The 15,736-nt window shown below is 58.8% G+C and overlaps 3 protein-coding genes and 2 non-coding genes across 7 annotated transcripts; 4 read left to right on the forward strand and 1 right to left on the reverse strand.

Moving 5' to 3' along the window:
* The first annotated feature begins 974 nt into the window (after positions 1-974).
* On the forward strand, positions 975-3,211 carry LOC135421934 (C-signal-like). The gene is made up of 6 exons (XM_064670807.1): positions 975-1,195; positions 1,554-1,605; positions 1,817-2,004; positions 2,339-2,497; positions 2,611-2,730; positions 3,011-3,211. The coding sequence occupies exons 1-6, from the start codon at positions 1,049-1,051 to the stop codon at positions 3,122-3,124; spliced, it is 780 nt and encodes a 259-aa protein (XP_064526877.1). The 5' UTR covers positions 975-1,048; the 3' UTR covers positions 3,125-3,211.
* A 1,258-nt stretch (positions 3,212-4,469) lies between these two features.
* LOC135421929 (C-signal-like) lies at positions 4,470-8,210 on the forward strand. 3 transcript variants are annotated; one of them, XM_064670801.1, is made up of 6 exons: positions 4,470-4,829; positions 5,188-5,239; positions 5,451-5,638; positions 5,960-6,118; positions 6,233-6,352; positions 7,989-8,210. In XM_064670801.1, exons 1-6 carry the CDS (start codon positions 4,683-4,685, stop codon positions 8,208-8,210), a joined length of 888 nt encoding a protein of 295 aa, XP_064526871.1. In that variant the 5' UTR covers positions 4,470-4,682. The 3 variants fall into 3 exon arrangements, with proteins under 3 accessions (XP_064526871.1, XP_064526873.1, XP_064526872.1); XM_064670802.1 differs by lacking the exon at positions 7,989-8,210 and adding an exon at positions 6,633-6,833 and having other exon boundaries at positions 4,516-4,829; XM_064670803.1 differs by lacking the exons at positions 6,233-6,352; positions 7,989-8,210 and adding an exon at positions 6,633-6,833 and having other exon boundaries at positions 4,512-4,829.
* A 36-nt stretch (positions 8,211-8,246) lies between these two features.
* LOC135421930 (C-signal-like) lies at positions 8,247-10,595 on the forward strand. Its single transcript, XM_064670804.1, has 6 exons — positions 8,247-8,393; positions 8,752-8,803; positions 9,015-9,202; positions 9,524-9,682; positions 9,985-10,107; positions 10,392-10,595. Exons 1-6 carry the CDS (start codon positions 8,247-8,249, stop codon positions 10,503-10,505), a joined length of 783 nt encoding a protein of 260 aa, XP_064526874.1. The 3' UTR covers positions 10,506-10,595.
* A 1,388-nt stretch (positions 10,596-11,983) lies between these two features.
* Positions 11,984-12,055, forward strand: TRNAH-GUG (transfer RNA histidin (anticodon GUG)). Its single transcript has one exon. It is a non-coding gene; the product is annotated as a tRNA-His (tRNA).
* Positions 12,056-13,925: 1,870 nt separating this feature from the next.
* TRNAK-UUU (transfer RNA lysine (anticodon UUU)) lies at positions 13,926-13,998 on the reverse strand. The gene has a single exon. It is a non-coding gene; the product is annotated as a tRNA-Lys (tRNA).
* Between the last annotated feature and the right edge of the window lie 1,738 nt (positions 13,999-15,736).

The following is a 15,736-nucleotide window of genomic DNA, read 5'->3' on the forward strand; positions in this document are numbered from 1 at the left end:
AAATGGCTGTGGAGGTGGGAAATGGGACTTGGCCCCTGGGCAAAGCATCAGCACGACCTGCCTGGAAGGCTCAGTGCCGGGTGCTGCTGTCCCGGTCTCTGTGCTGCTGCCTGGCAGAACCAGGCAGGGGGTGGGTGAGCGGGGCAGGGGGTGCCCCCATGGCCTTTCCCCCTCCACGGGCACCGTGCACGGCAGAGCGTCCCCAGCACCTCCCCTGGCCCCTCACCTTGCTGGCACGGTACGGGTACATGGGGGCCTCCGGCACCCCGAGGCACAGCCCGAGGGATGCCAGTTTGGTGGAGATGTTGATGGCTTCGGCCCTGCCACAGCTCAGCCCCTCCTTCCCTCTGCCCTTCACCGCCTGCTCCAGGAGCGGCAGGAATTCCTGAGGCAAAGACACCGATGCTCTCTTCAGGCCTGACAAGCCCCCAGCTTGTGCACAGCTGGAGTGCAGGGCCAGCCCTTGGTGCTGTGCCGGCCATGCAGGTCCCCATCCTTCCCCAAGGGGACTGGATCCACCAGCTTTCCTCCACTTTTCAGGTCTTTGACTTGACAATCAGGGAATGGGCATTGCCTTGGAAGAGGCAAGGGCAAGGCAGAGAATGTCTGCTCATGGCCATCTAAGGCATGACCTGGCTCAGGGGACCTGGGAAAGGGGTGAGATCAGCCTCTTCCCTGTGCACTGTGTGTCTGATTTGGAAAGCCCATCCTGTGAAATGTCAAACCTACCTGAGTCATGGAGCTTTCCACATCCCTTCCTTATACCACTCCCTCCCTCCTCACCCCCAACAGCTTCCCCTGGGATATGGCACCAGCTTTCCCAAGGCCATCAGAATTTGCCTGAAAACGCCAAGTCACTTTTGCCCTTTGGCAATGAAGATGGGCTCCCAGCCAGAATCTGTCTTGGAGTTTGAAGGTCTGGAGAAGCTGTACCTGGATCCAAGGGTTGGTGCAAGCCCTGAGTGGGTGGAGTGTCCATGAAAAACATTATAAGGAAGCATTAGGGAACTGAGCAAACAGTGTGAGCTGGAGCAGAGGGAGAAGCAACATGGGAGAGCTTTGTGTCCGCTCTGTGCTGGTGACTGGGGCCAACAGGGGCATCGGCCTGGGGTTCGTCCAGCACTTCCTGAAGATGCCAAACCCACCCCAGTGGGTCTTTGCAGGCTGTCGGGACCCCAAGGGACAGCGAGCACAGGTGAGGCCGGGCTGGGAGGCAGTGGCTGTGCTGGGGGACGGGAGCACTCGGTGCTGGGGGAAAATTGGATGTGAGATGGGGTTTGCAAAGGGTTGGGGCTGCAGCTGGGCACCCACAGCACAGGGCAGCCAGGCTGGGACACTGTGGGAGCAGCTGTGCATGGCGAATGTGGAGGGAACAGTGGCACTTGGTCCTGGAGCACTCCCCATCTGTTGGGTTCAGGGCAGCCGGGTCAGGGTGCTGGGCGTGCTGTGGTTGAGAGTCAGACGTGGAGTGACACAGGCTTTGCTTGGGAAGGGCTGAGCCTCTGTGCAGCCCCTCCTGCCTCTCTGTGCCCACGCAGTGCCCTCTCTTGCAGGAGTTACAGAATTTGGCCTCCAAGCACCCCAACCTGGTCATCATCCCACTCGGTAGGTGCCCCGAGGTGCGGAACCTTTGTCCCAGGTCCTCTGGCGAGTGTCCAGGCACTGGGCACACCCGGAGAGTTCCGTGCTGGAAGAGAGCTGTGCCAATGGACTGGTACCTGTGGGGCCAGTGGGCAAAGCCATCTCTGGGGAACAGAGTGGGCTCCAAGCCAGCATAAGGACATGGGCAGTAACCTCCCCTTCCTTGCCTCTGCAGAAGTCTCTGACCCCGCCAGCATCAAGGCGGCTGCAGCCAAAGTGGAGGAGCTCCTGGGGGGCTCAGGGCTGAACATTCTCATCAACAATGCTGCGATTGGAGAGCCAGTTTTCCTTGATAAGGAGACACTGGAAACTATGACCCAGGTTTACACCACCAACACAATTGGACCCCTGATGTTGGGACAGGTGAGTCCCAGCAGTGCAGCATAGCTCCAGGGAGCCTCCCTTCCTGTGCCCCTGGCTCTCCAAGCTGGACATCCCAGAGGGTGTGAAGGGTTGGTAGGAAGGGTTGTTGAGAGGGTGTCCTGCCTTCCCTCTGGTGCCCAGTGGGTTGTCCACTGATGAGAAGCTTGTGGAGCCATGGGCTGGAGCTCAGGAGCTGGAGCCTGTCAGGCTGGGGCAGTGGGGAGAGAAGGGAGAATGTTCTGATGCTGGTGCCAGTGCTGCCCACTGGGGAAGGAGCTGGTCCTCTCCCCTGGGCCACATCCACGTCTCCCCTTTCTCCTCTTCCTCCTCGCAGGCGTTCCTGCCCTTGCTGAAGAAGGCTGCCCAGGGGAGCCCGGGCTCAGGGATGAGCTGCAGCAAGGCAGCCATTGTCAATATATCCAGCAACGGTGGCTCCATCACTAATCCCGCTGGTTGGCAATTGATGCATTTTACCTCGTACCGCTGCAGCAAGGTACTGTCACATTGTGCTGGGGACAGATTTGCTTCCCCTGCTCTGCCACAGCTGCAGGTCCCCTTGCAGCCCCCCTCCCCTCCTACCACCATCCGTGCCCTGTCTCCCCACAGGCTGCTCTGAACATGCTGAGCAAGTGCCAGTCCCTGGCATACAAGGAGCACGGGATCCTCTGTGTCGCTCTCCACCCTGGCTGGGTGCAAACTGACATGGGCAGCTTTGATGGACACACGGTAGGAATTCCACCATGGAGGCTCCATCAGAGCCCTGTGCTGATTTTCCACAGGTGGAAATTACTGCCCTGATCCCCTGCCCTTGACTTCCCTCCCTGCCCAATCCCTGCCAAGGCAGGTCCCCCTGTCCTGGTCCCCGGTGCTGGGTTTGCTGCTCAGATCCCCTGTCCAGGGTGTCCCAGGTTTTCAGCTTTGCCCTTGCACTGGAGCAGCTCCTTCCCCCAGCCTTGGCTGCTCCCTGGCCTCGGGCACAGGCTGCCTCTCCCCTTGTGCCCCACAGCCCCCTCTGACGGTGGATACCAGCGTGAAAGGGATGCTGAAGGTGCTCTCCTCCCTCTCCGAGAAGGACACCGGCACCTTCCTGGACTGGGAAGGGAAGGTCGTGCCCTGGTGAAATGCCAGTTCAGGATCCTGGCAGCCGTGGGGACCTTTGTCCCTGCTCCCACCTGCCCCTCATCCTCAATAAAGCTCTGTGAGACCACCTGGCTCTGCCATGTGCTGCCAACTCGCTGGGCAGCCCCTTCCCAGATGTCCCACTCCTCATCCCACAGCTGTCACCCGACCCACAGCTGCCCTTGGCACCCCCATGGGTTGCAGCCTACAGGTCCCATGGCACAGTAACCACACTCTGGAGACCTCCCCTCTGGGAGGCACCAGAGAATCCAGAGCAGAGCCCCCCTCCTGAGAGGAGAGAGATCTTGCAAGCCCCTGGAGGGCTGGCTTTCCTCCTGCCCAGCTGCAGGCTGGGGTGCCTGAGGGGCAGGGGGTCACAGGGACCAGCTGCCCTCTCCCCTCAGCTGGGGGATGCCACGTTGCAGGTGGGACAGACGGACGGACACGCTGTGCTCAGGCAGCACACAGGGAGTGTGTGCTGGGTTGAACGGGAGGGTTGAGACTGAGGATGTGGAGACGGAGCTGGGAGACATCAGCTCCCAAAGTTTACAGAGGTGGGGAACTGCAGTGACATTTGTGGGGTGGGGAAGGGGAGAGAAGCTGCTTGCCAAGCCCTTCTCTTCTTGGAGCTCCACAGCCAAACACCTTGTCACCATGTTCTGGGCAGCCTGGAAGAGGCACAGCCCTGCCAGCACGACCCGGGGTGCGGGTGGGCAGGAGGGGGCCCATTTCCCAGGCAGAAAATGGCTGTGGAGGTGGGAAATGGGACTTGGCCCCTGGGCAAAGCATCAGCACGACCTGCCTGGAAGTCTCACTCCTGGCCACGGCCCTGCCACAGCTCATCCCCTCCTTCCCTGCGCCCTTCACTGCCTGCTCCAGGAGCGGCAGGAATTCCTGAGGCAAAGTCACCGATGCTCTCTTCAGGCCTGACAAGCCCCCAGCTTGTGCACAGCTGGAGTGCAGGGCCAGCCCTTGGTGCTGTGCCGGCCATGCAGGTCCCCATCCTTCCCCAAGGGGACTGGATCCACCGGCTTTCCTCCACTCCACAGATCTTTGTCTTGACAATCAGGGAATGGGCATTGCCTTGGAAGAGGCAAGGGCAAGGCAGAGAATGTCTGCTCATGGCCACCTGAGGCACGACCTGGCTCAGGGGTCCTGGGAAGGGGGTGAGATCAGCCTCTTCCCTGTGCACTGTGCGTCTGATTTGGAAAGCCCATCCTGTGAAATGTCAAACCTACCTGAGTCATGGAGCTTTCCACATCCCTTCCTTATACCACTCCCTCCCTCCTCACTCCCAGAAGCTTCCCCTGGGATATGGCACCAGCTTTCCCAAGGCCATCAGAATTTGCCTGAAAACGCCAAGTGACTTTTGCCCTTTGGCAACAAGGATGGGCTCCCAGCCAGGATCTATATCCTGGAGTTTGAAGGTCTGGAGAAGCTGTACCTGGATCCAAGGGTTGGTCCAAGCCCTGAGTGGGTGGAGTGTCCATGGAAAACATTATAAGGAACCATTAGGGAGCTGAGCAAACAGTGTGAGCTGGAGCAGAGGGAGAAGCAACATGGGAGAGCTTTGTGTCCGCTCTGTGCTGGTGACTGGGGCCAACAGGGGCATCGGCCTGGGGTTCGTCCAGCACTTCCTGAAGATGCCAAACCCACCCCAGTGGGTCTTTGCAGGCTGTCGGGACCCCAAGGGACAGCGAGCACAGGTGAGGCCAGGCTGGGAGGCAGTGGCTGTGCTGGGGGATGGGAGCACTCGGTGCTGGGGGGAAATTGGATGTGAGAGGGGGTTTGCAAAGGGTTGGGGCTGCAGCTGGGCACCCACAGCACAGGGCAGCCGGGCTGGGACACTGTGGGAGCAGCTGTGCATGGTGTATGTGGAGGGAACAGTGGCACTTGGTCCTGGAGCACTCCCCATCTGTTGGGTTCAGGGCAGCCGGGTCAGGGTGCTGGGCGTGCTGTGGTTGAGAGTCAGACGTGGAGTGACACAGGCTTTGCTTGGGAAGGGCTGAGCCTCTGTGCAGCCCCTCCTGCCTCTCTGTGCCCACACAGTGCCCTCTCTTGCAGGAGTTACAGAATTTGGCCTCCAAGCACCCCAACCTGGTCATCATCCCTCTCGGTAGGTGCCCCGAGGTGCGGAACCTTTGCCCCAGGTCTTCTGGCGAGTGTCCAGGCACTGGGCACACCCGGAGAGTTCTGTGCTGGAAGAGAGCTGTGCCAATGGACTGGTACCTGTGGGGCCAGTGGGCAAAGCCATCTCTGGGGAACAGAGTGGGCTCCAAGCCAGCATAAGGACATGGGCAGTAACCTCCCCTTCCTTGGCTCTGCAGAAGTCTCCGACCCCGCCAGCATCAAGGCGGCTGCAGCCAGAGTGGAGGAGCTCCTGGGGGGCTCAGGGCTGAACATCCTCATCAATAATGCTGGAATTCTAAATCCAATTTCACTTGATAAGGAGACGCTGGAGACTATGACCCAGATTTACACCACCAACACAGTTGGACCCCTGTTGTTGGGACAGGTGAGTCCCAGCAGTGCAGCATAGCTCCAGGGAGCCTCCCTTCCTGTGCCCCTGGCTCTCCAAGCTGGACATCCCAGAGGGTGTGAAGGGCTGTTGAGAGGGTGTCCTGCCTTCCCTCTGGTGCCCAGTGGGTTGTCCACTGATGAGAATTTTGTGGAGCCATGGGCTGGAGCTCAGGAGCTGGAGCCTGTCAGGCTGGGGCAGTGGGGAGAGAAGGGAGAATGTTCTGATGCTGGTGCCAGTGCTGCCCACTGGGGAAGGAGCTGGTCCTCTCCCCTGGGCCACATCCATGTTTCTCCTGTCTCCTCTTCCTCCTCGCAGGCGTTCCTGCCCTTGCTGAAGAAGGCTGCCCAGGGGAGCCCGGGCTCAGGGATGAGCTGCAGCAAGGCAGCCATTGTCAACATATCCAGCATTGGCGGCTCCATTGCTTCTTTTTCTGCTTGGGAGATGATCCAAGCTAGCTCTTACCGCTGCAGCAAGGTACTGTCACACCGTGCTGGGGACAGATTTGCTTCCCCTGCTCTGCCACAGCCACAGGTCCCCTTGCAGCCCCCCCTCCCCTTCCACCACCATCCCTGCCCTTTCTCCCCACAGGCTGCTCTGAACATGCTGACCAAGTGCCAGTCCCTGGCATACAAGGAGCACGGCATCTTCTGTGCTGCTCTCCACCCTGGCTGGGTGCAAACTGACATGGGCAGCGGTGGTGGACACACGGTAGGAATTCCACCATGGTGGCTCCATCAGAGCCCTGTGTTCATTTTCCACTGGTGGAAACTACTGCCCTGATCCCCTGCCCTTGACTTCCCTCCCTGCCCAATCCCTGCCAAGGCAGGGCCCCCTGTCCTGGTCCCGGGTTCTGGGTTCCCTGCTCAGACCCCCTGTCCAGGGTGTCCCAGGTTTTCAGCTTTGCCCTTGCACTGGAGCAGCTCCTTCCCCCAGCCTTGGCTGCTCCCTGGCCTCGGGCACAGGCTGCCTCTCCCCCTTTGCCCCACAGCCCCCCGTGACGGTGGATGCCAGCGTGACAGGGATGCTGAAGGTGCTCTCCTCCCTCTCCGAGAAGGACACTGGCACCTTCCTGGACTGGGAAGGGAAGGTCGTGCCCTGGTGAAATGCCAGTTCAGGATCCTGGCAGCCGTGGGGACCTTTGTTGCTGCTCCCACCTGCCCCTCATCCTCAATAAAGCTCTGTGAGACCACCTGGCTCTGCCATGTGCTGCCAACTCGCTGGGCAGCCCCTTCCCAGATGTCCCACTCCTCATCCCACAGCTGCCACCCGACCCACAGCTGCCCTTGACACCCCCATGGGTTGCAGCCTACAGGTCCCATGGCACCATAACCACACTCTGGAGACCTCCCCTCTGGGAGGCACCGGAAAATCCAGAGCAGAGCCCCTCTCCTGAGAGGAGAGAGATCTTGCAAGCCCCTGGAGGGCTGGCTTTCCTCCTGCCCAGCTGCAGGTTGGGGTGCCTGAGGGGCTGGGGCTCACAGGGACCAGCTGCCCTCTCCCCTCAGCTGGGGGATGCCACGTTGCAGGTGGGACGGGAGGGTTGAGACTGAGGATGTGGAGACGGAGCTGGGAGACATCAGCTCCCAAAGTTTACAGAGGTGGGGAACTGCAGTGACATTTGTGGGGTGGGGAAGGGGAGAGAAGCTGCTTGCCAAGCCCTTCTCTTCTTGGAGCTCCGCAGCCAAGCACCTTGTCACCATGTTCTGGGCAGCCTGGAAGAGGCACAGCCCTGCCAGCACGACCCAGGGTGCGGGTGGGCAGGAGGGGGCCCATTTCCCAGGCAGAAAATGGCTGTGGAGGTGGGAAATGGGACTTGGCCCCTGGGCAAGGCATCAGCACGACCTGCCTGGAAGTCTCACTCCTGGCCACGGCTCTGTCACAGCTCAGCCCCTCCTTCCCTGTGCCCTTCGCCGCCTGCTCCAGGAGCAGCAGGAATTCCTGAGGCAAAGACACTGATGCTCTCTTCAGGCCTGACAAGCCCCCAGCTTGTGCACAGCTGGAGTGCAGGGCCAGCCCTTGGTGCTGTGCCGGCCATGCAGGTCCCCATCCTTCCCCCAGGGACTGGATCCACCGGCTTTCCTCCACTCCATAGATCTTTGACTTGACAATCAGGGAATGGGCATTGGCTTGGAAGAGGCAAGGGCAAGGCAGAGAATGTCTGCTCATGGCCACCTGAGGCACAACTTGGCTTAGGGGACCTGGGAAAGGGGTGAGATCAGCCTCTTCCCTGTGCACTGTGTGCCTGATTTGGAAAGCCTATCTTGTGAAATGTCAAACCTACCTGAGTCATGGAGCTTTCCACATCCCTTCCTTATACCACTCCCTCCCTCCTCACTCCCAGCAGCTTCCCCTGGGATATGGCACCAGCTTTCCCAAGGCCATCAGAATTTGCCTGAAATCGCCAAGTGATTTTTGCCCTTTGGTAACAAGGATGGGCTCCCAGCCAGAATCTGTGTCCTGGAGTTTGAAGGTCTGGAGAAGCTGTACCTGGATCCAAGGGTTGGTCCAAACCCTGAGTGGGTGGAGTGTCCGTGGAAAACATTATAAGGAACCATTAGGGAGCTGAGCAAACAGTGTGAGCTGGAGCAGAGGGAGAAGCAACATGGGAGAGCTTTGTGTCCGCTCTGTGCTGGTGACTGGGGCCAACAGGGGCATCGGCCTGGGGTTCGTCCAGCACTTCCTGAAGATGCCAAACCCACCCCAGTGGGTGTTTGCAGGCTGTCGGGACCCCAAGGGACAGCGAGCACAGGTGAGGCCGGGCTGGGAGGCAGTGGCTGTGCTGGGGGACGGGAGCACTCGGTGCTGGGGGGAAATTGGATGTGAGAGGGGGTTTGCAAAGGGTTGGGGCTGCAGCTGGGCACCCACAGCACAGGGCAGCCGGGCTGGGACACTGTGGGAGCAGCTGTGCATGGCGTATGTGGAGGGAACAGTGGCACTTGGTCCTGGAGCACTCCCCATCTGTTGGGTTCAGGGCAGCCGGGTCAGGGTGCTGGGCGTGCTGTGGTTGAGAGTCAGACGTGGAGTGACACAGGCTTTGCTTGGGAAGGGCTGAGCCTCTGTGCAGCCCCTCCTGCCTCTCTGTGCCCACACAGTGCCCTCTCTTGCAGGAGTTACAGAATTTGGCCTCCAAGCACCCCAACCTGGTCATCATCCCACTCGGTAGGTGCCCCGAGGTGCGGAACCTTTGCCCCAGGTCCTCTGGCGAGTGTCCAGGCACTGGGCACACCTGGAGAGTTCCGTGCTGGAAGAGAGCTGTGCCAATGGGCTGGTACCTGTGGGGCCAGTGGGCAAAGCCATCTCTGGGGAACAGACTGGGCTCCAAGCCAGCATAAGGACACGGGCAGTAACCTCCCCTTCCTTGGCTCTGCAGAAGTCTCCGACCCCGCCAGCATCAAGGTGGCTGCAGCCAGAGTGGAGGAGCTCCTGGGGGGCTCGGGGCTGAACATCCTCATCAACAATGCTGGAATTGCAAAGCCAAGTTCACTTGATAAGGAGACACTGGAAACTATGACCCAGACTTACACCATCAACACGATTGGACCGCTGTTGTTGGGACAGGTGAGTCCCAGCAGTGCAGCACAGCTCCAGGGAGCATCCCTTCCTGTACCCCTGGCTCTCCAAGCTGGACATCCCAGAGGGTGTGAAGGGCTGGTGGGAGGGTATCCTGCCTTCCCTCTGGTGCCCAGTGGGTTGTCCACTGATGAGAATTTTGTGGAGCCATGGGCTGGAGCTCAGGAGCTGGAGCCTGTCAGGCTGGGGCAGTGGGGAGAGAAGGGAGAATGTTCTGATGCTGGTGCCAGTGCTGCCCACTGGGGAAGGAGCTGGTCCTCTCCCCTGGGCCACATCCATGTCTCCCCTTTCTCCTCTTCCTCCTCGCAGGCGTTCCTGCCCTTGCTGAAGAAGGCTGCCCAGGGGAGCCCGGGCTCAGGGCTGAGCTGCAGCAAGGCAGCCATCATCAACATGTCCAGCTATGCAGGCTCCATTGAGGATGTCTATGTATGGGAATTTGGACAAGTTGTCTCGTACCGCTGCAGCAAGGTACTGCCAGAATGTGCTGGGGGGACCCCAGACCTTTTCCCCTCCAAATTATGGTGCATTCCTTCCAACTTCCTCCTCAGTCCACGTGCCCAGTCTTTGGGTACTCTGACAGCCCAGTCATGTGCCTGGCCTCGGGTCCTGCCCCAGAGGGACATGATGGGATAGGACCTCGACTAGGCAGCATCATGTACCCCAGGAGCTGGCTCCAACTGCCGTATCCCTGCCCCAGCTGTGAGTTCTGCACACATTCCCTTGCACCCCCCTTCCCCTCCCACCACCATCCCTGCCCTGTCTCCCCACAGGCTGCTCTGAACATGCTGACCAAGTGCCAGTCCCTGGCATACCGGGAGCACGGCATCCTCTGTGTCACTCTCCACCCTGGCTGGGTGCAAACTGAAATGGGGGGGAGCTCAGAATCATTTAAGGTAAGAGATATTTCTGGCCATGGTCTGGAAGAACCTCTTCATTTAGGAATGCAGAGCTTCCTGGGGACTGAACAGTGCCAGGCATGCTGAGCTCTGTGGTAGCTCCTTGGCAGATACCCTGGAGGCACGCAAGAGGAGGAGATGAGGGACTGGGACCTCTTCTTGCTGGGTGCAGGCCTCTCCTCTCTCATGCCAGAGAACCCCAATCCCTGAGCATTGATCTGCTCCAGGGCAGACCCTGTCCTGACCTGGGGCACACAAATGTTTCTCCCTCTTCCCCACAGCCCCCCCTGACAGTTGATGCCAGCGTGCAAGGGATGTTGAAGGTGCTTTCCTCCCTCTCTGAGAAGGAGACTGGGACCTTCCTGGACTGGGAAGGGAAGATCTTGCCATGGTGAGATGCTGGTTCAGGATTCTCACTGTGGGGACCTTTGGTGCTGCACAGTGTTGTGCCTGTGCCTTAATAAATTAGTGTCTGTAAACAATAAGTAGAACTGTGTGAGCCTTCTTGGTCTTCTAATAACTATCACTGTGAGAGTCCTCAGTAATGCTTTGAGAGAACTTCTCAGAGTTATTCTGCATGTCATTGAGCTGGGTTGGCCTGAATATTTGTTCTCCTTTAACTGGGGATCTGGCTACCATCCTGGTAGGGCTTTGTCTTTGGGCTCGTCCCACAGCTCTCCCTTGGAATGACTCCACATTCCGATGACTCAGCTACTCCTCCCAGTGAGCACTTCTTCAAAGTTGGAGCAGAGCACTGCTCCTCCTTAGCTCCTCTGCCACACAGGTCAGGAAGCTGTCACCCAAACCCACCAGGATCCTCCTGGCTTGCTCATGCCCTGCTGTGTTGTTCCTCCAGCAGAGATCAAGGTAGTTTAAAACATGCATGAAGACCAGCAAGCAGGAAGTCTGTAAGTGCAGTCCTGAGCCCTCTCAGGGATGGAAACCCTATTCTGTCTTCCTGTTAAATCCTGTTTCTGCCTGTCTTCTGGGTGGCTTCCATGGGTCATATGTGGCACTGGAGGCTCCATGATGAGCAGAGGTGCCCACAGTCTCTCTGGGACTCACCATGGAGATGGGTGAGGGAGCCAGTGGGCACACTGGGGCCCTGGGGTCCGTGGGGGCACCGGGGATCCCCTGCTGCATATCCTGTGGTGCATGGAGGGCTGGGGAGGAGGTGGCAGTGGGATGGTACCCAGCATGTGGAGCAGGGAGCTCTCACCCCCACTGAGTCCTTTCTTCTCCACCAGCACTGAGCCCAACCTACATCTGGGGCCAGCAACAGCAAAAGGAGCTCTGGAGTCATCAAAGCACAATTTTCAAGGCATAAAATTGTGGGAAAACATGGAGAGGGATCATGATCAGGCAGCAAGGTGGTAGTGGGGTCCTGGGGACATTCCAGGTTACCTGGACCTCCCTGTCTGGATCCTTCCCACAGCATCACTCAGCTCCCCGTGGAGATCCTCATGCTGTTCATTGTATTTTTAACTGAATTCCCCCAAATTTGTTGTATCACATATGATACTAAAAAATTAGTTAATTTTTCACCTTTTGTACAACTTAGATTTAGCTGAAGCTATTATGACCCTGAATTTGCTGCATTGTAGTGTGATGACCCTACAGCATGATACCCCTCAACAGTGCCATCCTTCGCAGCAGCCTCGCTCTCCAGGTGCCATTCCAGCATTGCCAGTGTTCTGCACAATTCAGGGCCCCATTCCATGCTGCTGGAGCTCTGAACAGCATCATCCAAGCCCATTTGTGGTCTCCTTGATAAAACACCGTGGATTTGTTCCCCGTGCCAGGGGAGGGGTCGGAGCAGGCGCTCCCCTCCCCACGGTCCCGGCGTGTGGCAGGACACCTTCTGACACCTTCTGCTGTGATCGTATAGTGGTCAGTACTCTGCGTTGTGGCCGCAGCAACCTCGGTTCGAATCCGAGTCACAGCAACACTTTTGCCGAGAGCCGGGAGGGAGGCGGCTGCGAGGAGCTGGGTTTGGAAAGAAGCCACGCCCTGGGAAGGCGCCACGAGCTTGGGTGGTCTCTCTGCTAAGAGTGACCAGACTCACACCAACAAGGATTTCCCGACCTGTAGTCACTGGCCGGGGGCTCTCCAGTGAGACTTCAGTGGGACTTCTGGGAAAGCACTCCAGCTTCTCCATTTTCCGGGCAAACTTGAGAATTTAGAATTCACCCAGCCTCCCACGTTCCCCTTCCTCACGGTTTTGCAGGCAGAGGACCAGAAAATGCTGTGGCTGCCCTGCAGAGTGACAGGAGGTGGGAGGCAGCAGCTTGCTCAGCTCGCCCCTCCTGCCCTCCAGGGTATGAACGACCTGACACAGCAGAAGGAAAATTAACCTGATGAAAGCCCAGCTGCCGGCACTCCCCGCCCCAGGGGATTTTGGCTGCAGCAGCTCCAGAGATGCTTTCGCAGCAGAGGCAAAACCCACCCAGAGCTGAGGGATGCCCCTGGCACACTGCAGATCTGGGAACCGGAGGTCTCGTGGGTGCCAAGAGGTAGGAGGAGATCTGTGGGTGCACCGGGAGATGCTTCAGCCTGAGGAAGCCTCTTAAACTTTTGCTTTTACCCTCCTGGAGCCTTCAGACCGTGGAGTCGCCCTGTTTGCTTGGACTTGGTGCCCTCTCCTGACAGCCGTGCAGAACTCATTCTGGACGGCAGCTTTCAGAAGAGAAATCACAAAAGGTATGGCACAGGCTGGTGGTGAAGAAGACACCCACCCAAGCAGTGGGTCTTGGCTTATTCACCACTGTGGGGGTATCTGAAAGCAGCAGAAGGCTGCAGCATTCAGTCAGATGGGCTCAGGTGTCGGCAGGGCTTGCGCTTGGGAAAGGGAGAGGGAGGATTTTTTTAATTGCACAAAAAAATCATTGCGCATTTACCGTTAGGATTTACTGTTTGTAGGGCACTACTTGCACAACTTCACACTCTTCCAACCTTCATTTAGTGGAAACATATTTTCCTTACTCAGGGAAAGCTCAAAAAGCAGTTTCCCTTCTCAAGATTATACGTAAGGAAGAGACAAATATCTAGAGAAGTTTTCCTTTAGCAGCAGCAGTGCCTGCCCTGCTTTTACCGAGCTGAGAAGCAGAAACACAAGGAAATACATAACTTCTCCATTCCTCTTTTCTTTTATTTTTTTTTCCCCCAGAAAGTCAATGTGGGGTGTAAGGCCACTAAACTTACCTGAAGAACAATGTACTGTGCCTGAGTTACTGATGTATATTCAGGTTGAAAAATGTCAAAAATCCTAAGGGGGATATTTTTCATTCAAAATTGCTTTGGTTTTCTGTTAAAGGATTTTCTATTTTGCAAAAATAACCTGAAGTGTCTGTACACCTACGGTGCAGTCCAGGGCTCAACTGAGACAGTGTGGTGGCCCCATGGGTTGGTGCAGCCTCTGGTCTCATATGAACCATCTCCCCTTAAAACAACGTAGGAATCTACTGGGAAAATAGTCACCCTCATAGTTAAAAGTGTCCCCTGATGTTCAGATGGAGCTTCCTGTGTTCCAGTGTGTGTCCATGGCCTCTGGTGCTGGCGCTGGGCACCACTGAGCAGAGCTTGGCTTCCCTCCCAGGAGAGATGCTCCAGTCCCTGCTTGTCATGCAGAAAAAGCAGGTGCCAACAGGAGCCCAAACTGAGGAAACCGCCTCAAGATGTCGGTTTGGGCTCCTGAGCACCCTTCAGTGAGAGTGGGAGCAGGGGAAACAGTCTCCCACTTCATGCCCCCTAGGAGGGACTGTCCCAGCAGGAGGAGATGCCGCCCCTGCCCACGGGCTCCTAAAGGATAAAGCCACCGCCTGAACAGGGGCTTGAACCCTGGACCCTCAGATTAAAAGTCTGATGCTCTCCCAACTGAGCTATCCAGGCTCCTGTCTGGGCTTTGGGGGGATGTCCAGGACAGGCAGGGGGGACCCCACTTTGCTGCAGCATTTGGAAGGACGGTGTGGGGACCTGCTTTGACCTCTCCCACCCCCACAGCACCCCAGCGAGGCTGCCAGCGCACACCGGGCTGAACACTCGGCTCCTGGGAATCCCGCGGGCACTGATCCGGCACGGGGATGCGCCCTGGGAAGATGCGGTGCCGTAGGGATGCGCTGGCAGGGAGGGGAGCGGGATGATGCGGGAGCGGCTGTAAAACCTCCGCCGCTCCCCGGAGCTCCCAGAGGGAGGCGGGAGGGTCCTGCCGTGGGAGGGGAGCGGGGAGGGGATGTGACCGTACAGGGGCCGTGCTCTGCGCCGGGGGGTCCCCGCTCGGGGCTGGGATCGCACAGGGGTTTGGGGGCTGTGCTCTGGGGCTGGGATCGCACAGGGGTTTGGGGTCCGTGCTCTGGGGCTGGGATCGCACAGGGGTTTGGGGTCCGTGCTCTGGGGCTGGGATCGCACAGGGGTTTGGGGTCCGTGCTCTGGGGCTGGGATCGCACAGGGGTTTGGGGTCCGTGCTCTGGGGCTGGGATCGCACAGGGGTTTGGGGTCCGTGCTCTGGGGCTGGGATCGCACAGGGGTTTGGGGTCCGTGCTCTGGGGCTGCAGCAACCTCGGTTCGGGTCCGAGCGCCAGCAGCGCTTTTGCAGGAGCGGGGGAAGGCGGGAGGGAGGCGGCTGCGAGGAGTTGGGTTACGGAGACACGGAGCCCTCGGAGGAAGCGTGAGCTAGGGTGGACACCCAAAGGCCGCCCCACATATTCTCTTGCCCTTCTTGCCTGTAATGCAGGATGGGACCCCTCTGCCCCTCAGGGAACCCACCCTGCCAGTCCAGCCCACCCACGAGTGCCCTCCAGCCCTACGCAGACCTGTCCCACCTCGCTCTTCCCTGGGAGGAAGAAGACAATTTCCCCTCAGCAGGAGAGTATGATTTTGCCCCATCCCTGTTCAAGGCCAGGTTGGGTGGGGCTTGGAGCAACCTGGTCTAGTGAGAGGTGGCCCTGCTGGTGGCAGAGGTTTGGAATGAGATGAACTTTAAGGTCCCTTCCAGCCTGAGCATCACTGGCTCCTGAGGGTCCTCAGTCCCCAGTGCAGGCAGGGCCACCTGGAGCCCTGCCCATGGAGGTTGGGGCTGCAGGGGCTCCCCCATCTGGGGCTGGCACTGAGTGGGCACCTGTGGGGATCTGGAGCCTGCAGCAGCCAGGAGCTGTGGGGTTCCAGGACCAAGTGCTTACGGGGGGATGCTGGGAGGATGCTGGATGGGCCAGCCTGGGCAGGGGGTCACGGGGCAGGGGCGGTGCATGGAATGACACTGGGGAATGTGGTGCTGCCATTTGACACAAGGGGCTGCTCAGATGTGTCTTCACTTGTTCCAACCCCACTATCTTTTCCCTGGGGGTCCACCTGGCCATGTTGGCACCACCAGCATTCCCTGCCGAGGGCAGAGGGAGCAGAGAGGGGCTGTATTCCCCCAGGCAGGGAGGGAGCAGCCCTGGGCAGCCCTGTGGGGTTGCCCCCAGAGCACCATTCAGGGGATGGAATGTGGCAGCCACTACCCCAGCACAGGGCAGAGGGACACTGAGGCACTGGGAAGTTTCTCAATGCGTGGTACCCCCGAGCAGGGCTCCTGGGGCACGAAGAGCCTCTGGGCACCACTGGACTGGCTTTGGCAGGGCATGGGTTGTCC

Source organism: Pseudopipra pipra, chromosome 14, assembly GCF_036250125.1.
Source record: "Pseudopipra pipra isolate bDixPip1 chromosome 14, bDixPip1.hap1, whole genome shotgun sequence".
NCBI classification, from domain to species: Eukaryota; Metazoa; Chordata; class Aves; order Passeriformes; family Pipridae; genus Pseudopipra; species Pseudopipra pipra.

Excerpts from the sequence above, each read along its gene's own strand:
- LOC135421929 (XM_064670801.1), top strand. The coding sequence starts at position 4,683 with ATGGGAGAGCTTTGTGTCCGCTCTGTGCTGGTGACTGGGGCCAACAGG. Across the intron at positions 4,830-5,187 it reads CCAAGGGACAGCGAGCACAG|GAGTTACAGAATTTGGCCTC; the intron begins GTGAGGCCAGGC and ends CCTCTCTTGCAG. Across the intron at positions 6,119-6,232 it reads GCTCTTACCGCTGCAGCAAG|GCTGCTCTGAACATGCTGAC; the intron begins GTACTGTCACAC and ends TTCTCCCCACAG.
- LOC135421934 (XM_064670807.1), top strand. The coding sequence starts at position 1,049 with ATGGGAGAGCTTTGTGTCCGCTCTGTGCTGGTGACTGGGGCCAACAGG. Across the intron at positions 2,005-2,338 it reads GACCCCTGATGTTGGGACAG|GCGTTCCTGCCCTTGCTGAA; the intron begins GTGAGTCCCAGC and ends TCCTCCTCGCAG. Across the intron at positions 2,498-2,610 it reads CCTCGTACCGCTGCAGCAAG|GCTGCTCTGAACATGCTGAG; the intron begins GTACTGTCACAT and ends GTCTCCCCACAG.
- LOC135421930 (XM_064670804.1), top strand. The coding sequence starts at position 8,247 with ATGGGAGAGCTTTGTGTCCGCTCTGTGCTGGTGACTGGGGCCAACAGG. Across the intron at positions 8,394-8,751 it reads CCAAGGGACAGCGAGCACAG|GAGTTACAGAATTTGGCCTC; the intron begins GTGAGGCCGGGC and ends CCTCTCTTGCAG. Across the intron at positions 9,203-9,523 it reads GACCGCTGTTGTTGGGACAG|GCGTTCCTGCCCTTGCTGAA; the intron begins GTGAGTCCCAGC and ends TCCTCCTCGCAG.